This window comes from Osmia lignaria, chromosome 11, assembly GCF_051020975.1.
Source record: "Osmia lignaria lignaria isolate PbOS001 chromosome 11, iyOsmLign1, whole genome shotgun sequence".
In the NCBI taxonomy this organism is placed as follows: Eukaryota; Metazoa; Arthropoda; class Insecta; order Hymenoptera; family Megachilidae; genus Osmia; species Osmia lignaria.
This window is the reverse complement of record NC_135042.1, coordinates 3,814,973-3,830,052: the sequence shown is the minus strand read 5'-3', so window position 1 is coordinate 3,830,052 and position 15,080 is coordinate 3,814,973. Positions and strand designations below refer to the sequence as shown.

The 15,080-nt window shown below is 38.3% G+C and overlaps 1 protein-coding gene across 2 annotated transcripts in view; it reads right to left on the bottom strand.

Moving 5' to 3' along the window:
* The window catches only part of Sol1, a 362,434-nt gene that overhangs the window by 208,436 nt on the left and 138,918 nt on the right, over window positions 1-15,080 (bottom strand). For both annotated transcript variants that reach the window (XM_076691075.1, XM_076691076.1), the window contains one exon: window positions 7,767-7,981. In XM_076691075.1, coding sequence (XP_076547190.1) covers window positions 7,767-7,981 — 215 coding nt within the window. The remainder of the gene's footprint in view (window positions 1-7,766; window positions 7,982-15,080) is intronic.

The window sequence follows — 15,080 nt, the reverse complement described above, 5'->3', positions numbered from 1 at the left end:
GTTTATTCTTGTTAGATTTCTCAAATGTCTAATACACCTATTTCTCTATTTAATCCTCTATTTTACTGTATTTATTTCAACAGTTACTCAACATTTATTTTTTACTTACATAATCTAAAATTTCAAGTAGGTACACTTTTCGACTCGTATTTCTACAAAATTTGTCATAACTGCACACTGACCACGTTCTCCCTTTGGACGTAATATTTCTCAAATATCTCCAAGGAAAATTCACTTCCTCGCGTGTGTCGTGACAAATCCGGACACTTTCTCTAGCAAGCAATATTTCAATCATCAGAATTCACGGCCACACCAAGATTTATGGACATTGGATTCAGCAGTTCTTGGATTTTACCGTTTATTCTCCTGTCATCCCTTCTGTGGACACATCTTATATCCTCTTAGACAAGAATTTCTGGGGTCACTCAATCGATCAAAAGAATGAATTATATCTCCTTGATTCTTCTTCTGACCTCCTTATTTCAATAATCTAATTTCTGTTACTTGTCGAAATTCATTTCTAAGGGATGAAAACCCCTCTTCAAATTTGGCATATTACAAAATGATTTAATACCATTTGAATTATTTGCTCATTCCAAAAGCTCTTTATATTTAACAAACAAACATCATTGTTTATTCTTTTTGATCAGGACGACATCGAATTTCCTAAATTGATCAACCGATAAAGCTTCAAATTTATTAACAATTTACCAGTTTCCGCACAAATTAAGCTAATTGTCTCCAAATGTTGTTACGTGTTCATCTGATCAACGCGATCCACAAATTACAGCGTTTTAATTAAGGATCGAAGCTGTTCAATTTGATTTTAAAATTACGTGAAATAACAGACCATCACGAAAACCATTGTACAGCTGTTTACACGCTTGATTGCCGTGATCGTTAACTAATGAACTTTTATCATCTACTCTATAACGTTCCAGACGCGTGGGCCAAGCTTGATTAAAATCTGATTATGATATGAGATCATATCTGGGACAAAAATGGGGATGTAGTATGAACGTATCGGTTGGCTCACGAATAATCAACACGTGGGTTTTTCAATTATCGTTTCAATTCAATTACAGCTACAGTTGCTCGCGAAAGTATTTTAATTCTCGTATTCCAGGCGATTAAAAAATGAAATACATATATTGAATATTCAGGAAATAATGATATAACCAAACTAAATACTCAACTCACATCCCTCTTAATTAAACTTAACCCTACAAAATTATTAACTCGTGTATACCAGCAATTTGCAATCCAAGGGTAAACAAAATTATCCAGGGATAATTCTGAAAGAGGAAACTTTCTTCGTTTCTGCGACTTTCAACTTGTACCCAGAGCCGGGATAACTAGTTACGAAAAGATCGTACTGTTTACCAGCAGCAAAGTGGTACAATTGCGAGAGGAAACAGCAACACAATAGAAGAAACCAGTCACGTATTCTCCTTCCCTTTAATATTATACCTTCAGCAAAACCGAGGTTGTCTAGCGTTTCCTGTCGTGATTCGAACCGTCTCGCAACTTCATTTTACGCAACCGCAATCTCATAACTGCACTGTCACGAACAAGACACTAGATTCGAGACGGTTTCACGGGCCATTACTTTTGTCCCTTAGAAGATACCTTCAAAAGAATCGGGGTAACGTCGTCGGAAAGAGATTTGTTCGAAGTTTACGCGAACGACGAACGACGTTTCACCGAGTTCCATTTAACTCCGGCTAACTAACTGGTCGCTCAATTAATCCCGAAGTAACCAAAGATCCGACCCGGTATCATCGTTGGCTTTACCATCGAAAAAGAGACTTTTTGATACCTAAAGCCAGTAATCTCATTACGGTTAACGGCCGATTTAAACGAGCAAACTTTCTACCCGCGATTCTTTCGGGATCTTGATAAGTAGCTCGACTGGATTGAAACGTCGGCCACGCATAGAAACTACCCTTATTAGCTCGTGCATAGATCCTGCATCCCATTCTCTATGTACGTATAGAACAATGGAAGCTTTTACCAGCGAGATGCCAGTTTAATGTTTGGGGAATAAAAATTTTGCAGGATACGAGATCAAATTTTACTTCGAATTCGAAAGAAGAAGAAAAAGAAGAAAGTGTACATTTTTTATTAGCGTCGATTTTAAATAATTAAAGCCTTCTCTTTGTTAGAACGAAAAGGGTGGCCGCTTTTTTATCAACGCAATTGAAACGGTCTGGCAAGAAACATTTCCGGTACGTTTCACTTAACAGTCTATTCGATTCGCCACCGTCTAAAGAGCAACGGCGAAGTCAGCCAACGAGCCGGCGATATATTTAAGCCGACGACGCGACACGAGAGCGCAGAAAGAATATCTGCCAGGAACAAAACGTTCCAAGGATTTAAAAGCCGGTCGGACAAACGTCAGTTGCAGTCGCAACGAGTTGTCCTGGTTGTCCCTTAAAAAACAAATTAACTGTTGAATTAACGGTATTTAGAAACGTCGCGGTGCGTTTCCATGCAACGATGGCCGGCTAGAAATTTCCTTTAAGTTTCATTAACTTTCCACGTCGCCGGGGATATTCGCGAGGGAAACTCCTAACGACTGGGCAAGTTGTTTACGAGGCCGTGAAGCAGACGGACGTGTCGAGGTAAAGTTTCGTTCAGTCACTCGGTACTTCGAGGAAAGAAGATTCACCTTAACTCGTGAAAAACTTTCCCAGTTTAAGTACTTCCCTGTATCGGATGTCTCCCAGGGATCGCGGAATACGTAAACGGAAAAGATTGCACAAAACGGCGACCAGTTTTCGTATCTGGACGCTTTTTTGTTTTATAAACAATTCGAAGAAATTTTAAAGATAATTGTACAAAGGAGAAGTATATTAGAAGAAAGAGTTACCAGAAACGAATCTTGCTTCTAACGATAATTAAAATTCGTAATGAATGTGTGCGCTTTGTTTTCGTGTATTTCACTCGAGTTTGTGGGAAAATAATTCCAGCCTGTGTGGAAAGAAATATTCTCTACCTTCCACTGTGAATCGTTTCACGTGCAATTTTGTTAATTCAAAGAGGAAGAAATTTTAATGAAACATTATCTTGTGTTCCCGTAGAAAAGAATGTGTAATAGTAGACTCTGTTCGTTTCTTCTGTAATTGGTGTTCCTGTACGTACAATGTAATAGCTTAGCATTGTTTTTATTTGTTTAAGAGCTCATGGTTTCTGACTTTTTCGAAAACCATTGCTTTAGTCTTTTTAAAGTTAACAATAGCTTCCATAACAGCGCCGTTATACGATGCGTCTATTTATCAAGTGGCTCCAAATTGCCGAAAGACTTCGAATGGATCCTGATAACGGAGGGAAATCGAATCTCCACCGATAGCTCGGACGCTCGTCGAGTAATTAGTACGGTGCCGGCAGTAGAGAAAGTTGAAAATAGTCCGCTAGTCTGAATTACCCCACTTTAATCAATACCGGTGCAAACAGCCCCGGGACTTTCCGTACTTGTACCATATTTCCTCTTTATCTTGAGCATCGTAACGTGGCTCGTTTTATCAATAGGCGATAAGCTGGCTAGCAAGGGCCTTCTCGTTAGAATTTTAATCGTAACTCGCTGACTTCCGTACGACAGACCGTGACCATTCGAAGCGAAAATTTACGACGGTTAGAGTGTTTTACGACTCGTTAAAGCGTGATCATCGAAGAGTTTCAACGACCCGGAGTCTCTTCGTCAAAACTTACCCTCCATGTTGTTCGACGAAATACCATTTTCCCATGCACGTTATTGTTCGTCGAACGATAACTTTACGAGCCAGTTTATGGAATGCAGTAACTATAAGCTGTTTTCAAAACAGGAGTGTTTAATTATTTATTAAGAAGCAATAAAGAATATTTTATTAGAAACCCTAAAAATTCTAAAATTATCAGCTGAAGATTGCAAAAAATTCAGTTTTGTCATTTTTATTACCTATTCTATTATTTTATTAATTTTTCCGATGAGATTTATGTGGCCATGTTCCACAATGAAATTATCGAGAAATAATAAGGATCCTCGTTTAAGGATGCTGCGAGCGATATTTTCATCTTGGACTACCACCAAGGAACCGCTATCGCAATTTTCCCGTTAATTGCCGAATTTCGGGGAAATTGGGGCCGTGAGCTTGCTAGCGTGGTAAATAAATTAGCTCGCGTCGATGTAACCTTCCATCTCGTCTATTTCCACGTATATTGTGTAACGTTGTTTATTTATGTATATATTGCAATTTTCCGGAAATCAAAGTTACTTTGATTACAGGAAGAAATTAATGCTCAACTCTGTCTCAGAATTCGTATTTCATTTAAGGTGTTAAGTATTCAAATATTCACACTTCAACCAAATTAGAAATTAAAATTAAAAAATGACCAAAATGATGATAGCCCCTATCGACGATCGTCTCTTCCTGTACCTCAATGTTAGTTCTTCGGTTCGAGCCCCGTTTGATTAAAACTCTCTCGTTTACGAGGGAGAAATTACATTTTAATTATACATGGTTAATCAGCGAGCTCTTCGTCCCGGCATATGGTCGGCCCTCTGTTTACCGTTTAATGGACGTGCATAATCTACGGCAAATTTTCCAGCGAGTTGAGTTCAGACACCGAGTGACTCCGCGGGGATCAAACGCGAAAACGAAAACCGAGCACTCGGTAGGAAAAAAAAGGAAAAGTGGTAGATTTTTCAACCGTACCAACCGCGCCGTTTTTTTTGTTTTGTATTTTTTTTTTCTTTTCTTCTTGTCGCGATGGTGGTACGTTGACGTCGGATGATGGATCGAACGAAATGGAATCGTGACGCTTGGCACGCATTAGAACACAGAGAACCGTTGCATTTTTCTTCTGTCGGCCTCTTTATTCGATCGCGAATCACACCGATGAAATATCATCCCGGCATGGATGTAATCAACGAAGGAACGAAACGGTGTCGCGGTTACGATCGAACCGATGAAAATTGAATATCGATCTGGCCGGTCGAGGGATCAACCGTCTGCTTTCTGGCAAACGTATGTTAGGCTGCTTCGATAACACGGTTCACGGTAAGCCAGCTGCCGAACACCGATTTTGCTATCTGTCGTCTAATCTCTGTCTAACTAATCTCTTTGGTTATCAGCTTCCATTATGGTTGGCCGGCTTCTCGACGGATTTCGACCACCTCGGATTAACCTTACGCCGAAATCTGCTTCGAGTCGACCGTGTATCGAGGGTTGAAAGGGGCCGTCACTTGGACCATAGGAAAACATAGAGGGTGCTAAGAAATGGGTGGTTAGGTAGATTGCTTCTCTTTAAAATGTATGGAATTGGGTTTTCTATATCAAACGGGGAATTCGATGAGACATAAAAATTCTGACACGATTTTATATTTGATACAAATTTTCCAAATTATTCGAAAATAATTTATTTCCAGTGATATCAGATATCCAAAATTTATGTTAATATTTATTAAATGTTTCGAGATATTTAACGCGTTGCTACAAATGATAAACGGTGCACAAGGATTAGTTCATACGTAGCATATGCAGATCCTTATACAAAGTTTACCAGTTTTTGAGATGCGCAACGGCTAAGTCTCTTCCCGTGGCACTGCCGAAAAACAGGCAACACAGTGGCAAGCGCGTGGAAAATAAAAAAGAAGCAATTGTATGTTTCAAAATTGCAGAGGGAAGTCTTCTCCAGCTAGGAAGAATTATGCCACTGTTATATGTAACACACGTAAGCCGGTATACAACGTGAGCGAAATAAAAAATTCGCGGGCCAGCATGTTTAAAGGGCGCGTCAGCTAGTCGTATTCGTGAAACGTTTACTAACGAACCACGGTTTCACCAAGCCTATACAATATTTGCTGTTTAAACCCCCTTCTTCCGTCACTTGCAAATCTACGAGCAAAATTTCCGGAAATTTACGACTCCACTAGCTGCTGTAAATAAGAAACGTGATGGCTGTTTTGTTCAACCCAGAAACACCAACTGTATCCAGACAGTATGAGAAATAATCGTATATAAAAAGACTTTACAGAATTTTTTGTTAATATAAATTTTTAAATCCTAAAATTTATATTTTTGATTATTTGGATTATCTAGCATGCATCACAATTTTGGCTATTAAAATGAATTAACTTTGAAAATTGAATTCGAATCGGGGCTTTCTCCATGGTCCACCGTTCGAGGGTGAACGGGTTGAAATTCAGTAAATAACTACTTTCAATTAAAGCAAACACTATTCATACACAGCTGACGAAATTGGCTGCTAATCTAATAGAGAACAAACAATTGTCACATAGATCGTTCTGACCTATTGTTATACATTGATATTGTAACCATAGAACATTGTCGTCAAAGCATATTAAATGGGAGAATATCCCTGAAAGAGAACAACTACGAATGAACGCGTCCATTCATGCGTTTTCAAACAAACGACGAGAACGAGACGGCTTTAAACGTATAATTTGCCGTAATTTCGCGACACTCTGTTTAATTAACAGCCTTTTCATCTAGCAGCTTTAATCAGTTAATTCTGTCATTCTTCGAAAGGCAATTAACGTCAAAATAAAACGTGCCAGGATCGAAATCATTAAAATAGTGGATCAAATAATTTCCCGACCGTATAGATTATATTTTATCTCCTGTTCAGATCAGGATGGTTTTTAGAGCAAAAGCAAAAATGTTGAGAACAAACGAGCTGTTATTAATATTGAGTTTCCCTGGAAATAAAAGTTTTTTTCTCCAGAGACAAAACCGAGGAAAACAAAAAGCCGTTCATCATCCTGCTACACACGGTGTACATTTGTTCTCGTATTTTTCGCATTCATACACGTCAAATTAGCAAATATTTGCGGACATCAACATATTTGAAAGTGAAGCGTAAAATGAAAAAATAGATACGAGTGAAACGTTCAATGTGATTGCAATCATTCTACATGATTTATTATTAAAAGAAATGTATTTACAAACAAAAATGTGAAAAATAAAAATGATATTATTTATTTTAATAAAAATGACTATGTTATGCAGCGTAAACTTTTGCATACGACTGTATGTTTATTGTAGCGTTTGAAAGACAGAAAATCTCAGGGAAAAGAGCAATAATTTATCTCAACATTTTCTTTCTCTAGAAAACAAATAGTACACCATGGTCTTGTCAAGCACAACACAAAAGTATCCACTTAATCCGACGTCAGTTCGCGCAAAAAGACATCTTTTGTACAACAACTGTCAACGAATTAATCAATCCCTTAGTTCAAGAGCCATTCTTCTCTACCGTGCCAACCACCAATCGTAGTACACGTTCATCAATCATTAGGTTGTTTGCTAAAACACGATTCTGACGCTCGATTCACACGATCAATCCCCTTCAAACTCGACCGTCACAGAGTCGTTTGGGTACTGCATCAACCCTTTAATTAGCATCCTTTTCAAGCTAAAATATTTTCAACCATTTCTGGGTAACTTTGGAAATATTTTCTGATCGAGTTAGACCGCGATAAAGGGTGAACCCACTTGAAAGAGTTTCGTAGAACGAAATCTGAAGTTCCTCGACAAGCTATGTCGAGTGAACCAGCTTCTCAATTCTGTCGAGATTTTCCGATTGCTATTTAGCTATTCATGTTTGTTGCCATTTGGCTAATGAATTTTTCGTTTTTTTTTTTATAACTACAGATAATTATCTATTCAATAACGATCAATAATAAATTAAAATTTAAAAAATCTAGTGCCCTTTTTGGGCAGAAATAAGATCGTAGGAATCATGCAATGAAATCAATTACTCACGTCTGTTGATGAAGTGAAAATTCCCGAAAAAGCCGGTCGCATTAGACGGGGGTCCCTGTGTGTGGAACTCCAAAATAAGCGTAGATCTTGAACTGTAGAGAACCTGCGGGATGTCACGCAGATCCCCGCAAAGCACACCGGACCAAGGGGTATACTCGGAAACACCGGTGGTCTCCAAATGTAGAAACACTTTTACAAAGTCACCACCCACACAGCTGGAACATAAATCACAGAAACATCGTGAGTGGTCTTCGCGGATATTCTATGTAGGAAAGGGAATACAAATTTTCAGAAAAGCCATGTATATGAATAGATATTTCAAAGGGGGTAGATTTAAAAATATTTCTAAAAATGTCAGATAAGTATAATGCATTATATCTATGTTTGAAGATGTGCAAATGAAACGATGTTAAAATAACGAGATATGAAATATTTAATCAATAAATTTGATACGGATATTTTCTAATAAAAATAAATTTATGTTCGTTTCGTTTCATCCGCATCAGACAATTTATCTCATTCACCTAACTAATGCAAACAAATAATTAAACCTGTTGAATGCCAATGAAACCTGCCACGCCTCAAAATCCTCGTTAAATCAAATACAGTTCGCTAAAATTAAATTCGTTATTACCCGTTGAATTGACTTCTCGCTTTGATAATATCCGTATGCATAAATCTTCCTATTGAAATTGCTAAATTTGTATCTCTTTTCAAAAGTAAGAATAAATTTCATCATTTTTACTGACTCATCCGGATTAACAGTTTACTCTTAAACTGCATAATCGATGGAAAATCTGCAAGTTTGTTTGTAAGCAATACCTTAGAAACTCGACGGAAACTAACACGACACTCTGAGATGCAGTTAAGAGCAGGAGACTGAACAAAGGGCTCAGAACATCAGAAGTTAGTTTAATGCCATGCAACATCACAAACTCAGATCCTTGGACAGACATGTTTGCCTGGACCTGGTTGACAGTGCTTTACTCACCTAATTGTTCTACCTTAATTTCCGAAAATTCCTAGGCAACTTTTCAAACAAGCCTCCTTCTCTTTGAATAACACATACATTTGAATATATTAAATATTTAATATGTTAAAAATAAATTATTATAAAATTTTAAAAAATATAGTATTCTTCAAATGCCATAAATACTTTATATACTATTGCATTTTACAATTACCCATAATCATATATTCAACTACTAAATATTATTCCTCTACTGTATATGAAAAATAATAATTATCAAGAGTACAATATGGTAAAAATATAGCACAAAGAGATAAAAATGTGAAGCATAAATGAACAAAACGTGATTACAATCCACGTTGGATCGTCAAATTCCAATAAAAAAGAGAGTGGAAGAGACACATAAATTCATATGGAAAATTTATACACTTCGACGGAAGGAGGTTTTGTTCGTTTTAAATGCCACACGAAATGATCCCCATATATTTTCCCTGTATTTTCGAATACGATAAAGGAATATAAATATGAAATGTAAATGCGTAGATCCAGGATGAATGTAAAATTTATCGTGAAATACCGAGCACCGGTAAAACTCTTTGAACAAACGGAAAACTGTGCGAATACATTGAACAGACAAAATAACGGAGACCCGGTTGCACGGATAAAGATCAAAGCCGAGATGATACCTTGTTCCGTGGGAGCAGGGAAATCTTGAAATGCTTAAGGGATGTGATTTATATATGAAATAAAAACGAAGAGTAATTAATAACTTTCCGTACTGGAAAGAATCTGCTGTACTTTAAAAGAATTGAAAAAATTGTTTTTCAATCATAGTCCATAGTTTACAAACTATTGTACCACTCGAATGGATTAAATTGAACAGCATTGATACACATAGGAGGTGTATCCGATTCTATGCCCGCGATACTCGTGGAATGGCTAATTGAATAATTAGTGGCGGCAGTGAAATGGAACAGGTGTTCCCAAGTTCAACTGTACACAGATTACCGGAGTTCACGTGCTTAGGGAGCATTTCCGATCCCGTGACTTAAAGCGAGTACAATGCCGAAAATTAGCACGGATTATAACTGAGCCGGGAAGCTTACGAGGGCCGGTGATATTCGCAAAAACAGTTTCCTGGCTCATTTGTGGCTGCTAACGTGCGAATTGTCTGCCTAGCGTTCGTTAGCCAGACTTACTTACTAATATGCTTGATTAGCAAATTATGTACATTGCTTGCCCTCGCGAGCAACACGAATCCCGCGGAAACGTTTTAAAGTTGAAGCACGCAGAACGTGTCAAGCTGTAATCAACGAATCGTCGTTGGAAAATTATTTACCACGAACCGTATCCGCGGACAAGCTAATTACACACCGCACCAACTCTGCACGGAATTTGCTGAGGCTTTAATGATCCCGTTACGCAACCTATTCATCACGAGCGTTCGGATGGTTTCTAATTAATTAGCAGTGCACCTCTCATAATATTCCATTTGTCGTAAGTGTGCGTTCAAACTTGTCTTCGATATTTCTTCCTTTTCACCAATTTATAATAATTATTTTTGCTTCGCCTACAAAAGGTGTCAATTTTTCTCTACATATATAGAATCAAAATTAATCATCTCTTTCTAAATCTCTTCCTATAATAAAATATACGAATGATGATGGATGGTACACAATTTAACACGATACTTCATTAAGCACAGCTAGAGAAAGGTGGATAGGAGGGATATGAAACGTGTAAAAGCCTGACGCTTACAGAGAGCAGGATCCAGGGACACAATATTAACCTGGCTCCTTAATTTCCCAAACGTATTTCCGGCAAAGCGCGGGATCCTCGTCCAGTCCACATACCTTGAAAGGGTTCCTGCTTCGTGTCAGTTAACATCTGACATTGTTACCCGAAGCAAGAGAAATCGTCCAACTCTATATAGTTTCTTACGTGTCAAGTGTTAAAGGTCGAGATGGAGGAGGTGGCACGGATATGACAGTATCTCGTTGCTGTGGGGCATTCCAGGCTGCCCTTTGCAGACGGATTTAACGGCGATATAGACGTGAAGATGCAGGCTATTGGACGCGTGAAATTACATATCCCCTGGGACAACCGTGTACCTGAAGCTGGAACGTTGGGAAACCTCTGGAGGTTCAAATACACGACGAAATTTCGCGTGGGACACGATTTGCCTTTCGGTTCAATCGAATTTGTCTTTGTTCCGCATGATTAGGTTTCTAATTACGGATTCATATTAGTTATTGGCAAGTTCGAATGTAATTACGATCAGTGGCAAGTGTATTTCAAGTACAGATTGTTGGGAATACTTTTTCAAACAGTTTTGTTTTAATTAGATAGTATTTGAAAATTAATTATTCAAACCTAATTAGAAATATCATTAAATATTAATTTTATCATTTTCAAATTTTTATATATTCTCCAGGAAATAGAATAAAAATAATGAATTGAATAAATATTAATAAAGGAAATGACCTTAAAAATGAATGAAATCCTTGCATAATGCCAATGGTAATAACACCGTTTTCAATTTAGAGGAACTGATTCAACGAGGAATGTCATCAAATATTAGTTTACTCTTTGACGTGTCCAGGTAAATTGATGTCAACGATATGAAGAGCAATCGAAGCATACGCTTGTTAAATACATTGTACAGGATGCTGCCATCAGCAACGATCCTTCCACGAATTTCGCACGTTGTAACGCTTCGAACTGGTTTGAAGGACCATTCCAATTTAGGGACTGAAATGTTGAATATTTGAAGCCTAACGATTCTCCAATCTATTCGCTTCACGACCGTGTGAACTTGCAATTGATAATTGAAAATCATTGCTTCCTGAATTTCCTATGACTGCGTGAGAGTCTTATATCTCAGCTATAAAAGGCACATCAATATTCATAACTGCATAAATTTCAATATTTCGATTCTGACAAAAATCCCTCAAAAATGCAAAGGGGAAAATTTATTAGTTGAAAAGAAAAAGAACAATTTAAAACTTCTGCATGCACTTAATCGAGAATTTGCAGTCATCCAGTGGAAAACTGTGGTCAAAAACAAAAATAAGTGAGTATGAAGTATTAACAAAGGGGAATAAATTCGACGAGACAAGTCATTGAACATCAAAAACCGTTGGTGAATGAAATTCTCGAAAAGCATCTACAGTGCTCAGTGACATGAGAATGTCGTCAAAGAACGTGTCGACATTCACACAACCGATCGTCAAACGGTTGCAGTCACTCTGCTGAATTTACACACAAAGCGATTCATATCGAACGATGAAAACAGCCCTTTCACCGACCACCCCTCAAACCTTCACGTGTCGCTTTGTTCCATGCCGCGTGCTCTTCTGCTAGTCACGAGAGAACAAGAATTTCCTGCCACAATTTATTACCAACAAAGAACGAGGTTGTCACCTTTTCGTGGCATTGCATTTGAATAGTGCACCCTGAGGTCTCAGGATTCTCAGAAATAAGATGATCACACGGTGATTCCTTGTTACAGAACAAAATATAATTCATTAAGAAATTGAATATATTCATTTTCGAACGCGTTGCGAACAACAAATCACGATTCATCGATTTGCAACATTTATTTGCTTTTTAAATTACTTTTAATATTAGTATCGTCAAAATAAGAAGTTTAAAAAATTTCTGCTTCACCTGTTATCCTTCTTCCCTAGGGAAGCCTAGTCTGTTCGATAGTGTACAGCTGACAATAAACGTTTGACGAATCAGCGTGGAATGGGGATGGCGAGGAGGGGCAGAAAAATAGAACGAAACGAGGTAAGTGTAGCACGTCGCAGTGCGCAAAAAAAATGGGAACTGATTAACGTGCCACAATTCAAAAAGTTCTTCTTCCTAAGAGGCCGGTAGGATCGTTGGCACGAAATCACGGGATAGCGTGCAAAACTTCACGAAGAGTCCTACTCTGATTGGCTTGACGCCAGACGTCTAACCCTCGGGGATCTACGAGTGTGAAGAATGTTTCTCGAATATTACGTTAGAAATTTATATAGCTAGACGAGACCTGGACGTGTCTGCTCCCACACCAGCGTCGAATCGAAAATCGTTTAACGTCCTGGAGCCGGTCAAATTTTCCGGTAAGGAAAATCGTGCTAAAATATCGCGGAAACGATGAAACTACCGGGACACCGTTACTTTACTGCCACGTTTCGACATTCTCCTGCAACTGTTGCATCGATCCATGGTTTCTCTCGATTTAAAAGAAACCATGTACCATATCTACACTTATAATTAATTTAACAAAATAATTAGATTTCTTTTTCGGTGGTCATTGATTGTGTATTATTTTTCTACCGCTTGTAATTTTAATTAAAAAATCGTAAACTGAAAACTTTTATTTAATGAGATTTTTAGATTTATAATGTTTATCGCAAACTTTCTCCGCCCTTATAACACGTTTCATCCCCTTTTTCTTAACGCGCCTAGCCCCAAGTAACGTGATCTCATTTCCACGAAACTGTCGATCTTTCGAAACGTCATTTCCACGTCTAGGTCCAGTTCGTAATTTCCGCAATGTTCATGCTACGTTAGAAAGAACAAAGCCTGCTTGCCGATAACACTGGGGAATCTTGAGAAATATCTGAAGGGTAGTGTTAAGGGGAGTCAAGAAAAACGATCTGACGGGTTACTCCTACAGAAAAGTACCCTACCACTTATTTTTATCGTTTGAACAATATCTATTATCTCTATATAAACGACATTGACGAGCATTAAAAATGAACAGTAATTAGAAATCAATTTTGCAACCCATTTACCTATACTGATTGGTATACTATAAATTTTTTTTTAAACGAAACTTAAATTACATATACAATAAAAGAAATCGAGGACTGATAAGAAAATTGATATTGCAATTTAACTGCAACGAAGAAATCTGCATTTTATCTGATGCATTCTGCTCTTTCACTGATCAAAGCAGTGCTCTGCAGCTGATCTTCTGTCGGTTGTTTCAGAAACTTGGTCGTTCTCTTCTTCACTTCGGTAAGTGAGTTGAGACGTGCTCCCTTGAGAGTAAATTCCACTTCGAGGAACAGAAAGAAGTCACATGAAGTTAAATCTGAATAGGAAAGCTGTTTCGGTTGTCGTTTTCTTCAACTTCAAAATGATATGTTCATCGAACCAACCATTTCTCCGTAGAAAAGATTGAATCAAATCAACTTTGACGATTCTAGTAAGACAGACAGGTATATTCCTTCATCTACGTTCACTCTTACTTAGGAAACTAATAAACCAACGTTTGAGAACTGTCAAGTGCTGTTTCTATTTGTCTAACACCAATATCTCTCCACTTAATTCGGATCTGAGTGACTAATCTCATCCCCACAAGCTGAATGTCATTATTTACCAACCACACCTAGTATTCTCGCTCTACATCAAAATGCCCTGCATGGAATATTCCTGGTATTCAAGCATCGAACGTTCATGGACCGATGTCCAGTGAAAACGCTAGCTTCGAGGGCAGTGAATGAAAGGAAGGGCGGAGAATCGCTGTTCGATGCTCTTTGCATCTCAGTTAGGAAATGATGGCAGGCGGTGCAAACGGAGACCGAATGGCTCGTAAAAGACGTCTGCCGGCGCTACTTTAACACCGTAATACGTGCTTTTCATTAAAAGGCCACTGTGTGCGGAAGCGTACGAAGCTGACTGAGAAACTCGCTCCTGTTCAGCCCTCCCTCTGTGTCAGTTTATACGCGTCGCGTCGCGACGTCTCCGGAGTTGCCTCTTTAAAAAGTGATCTGCCTAGCAAAGTGAAATTTAATGGTATACGGCAATTATATGACACGCGCTTCCTGCCGTGGAAATCGCTTAGTCGTTTTTAATCTGATTGCCAGACGTACCTTGAATAGTTTCAAAAACAACCAACTCAGGAATGTCTGTAAACTTGTGGATAGAGGCAGTGGCGCAACCATAATTGCCCCACGGATTGTGAAAAATCATTTGATTGAAAATTAACATAGAAGCAAGATGAGAAGGTTAAAAAAAGATATTCCAAACGATTTCCATGAACCCTGATAAACCTCTTCCACTTTCGCCATGTGGAAAAGTGGAGCCAACAGTTTCGACGAGCCGCAAATTTATCGTTACGAGGCGGTTGTTGGCAAACTATAAAACGAAAAGACGTTTTGCAGGCGCAAGGTCGACCATGCCACCTTAAAATATCGATCGCAACACGCGCCCCGCGAACCGCGTCCATTCTGGTGGATTTAGGTTCTCATAAAGCTCTATTGTTTGGCTGAGCTCGCATTCCTAAATCTCCATTGTCGCGTCGCTGCGATTACAATTGCGAGGCGTTGAAAACGCTAGGCCTCGCC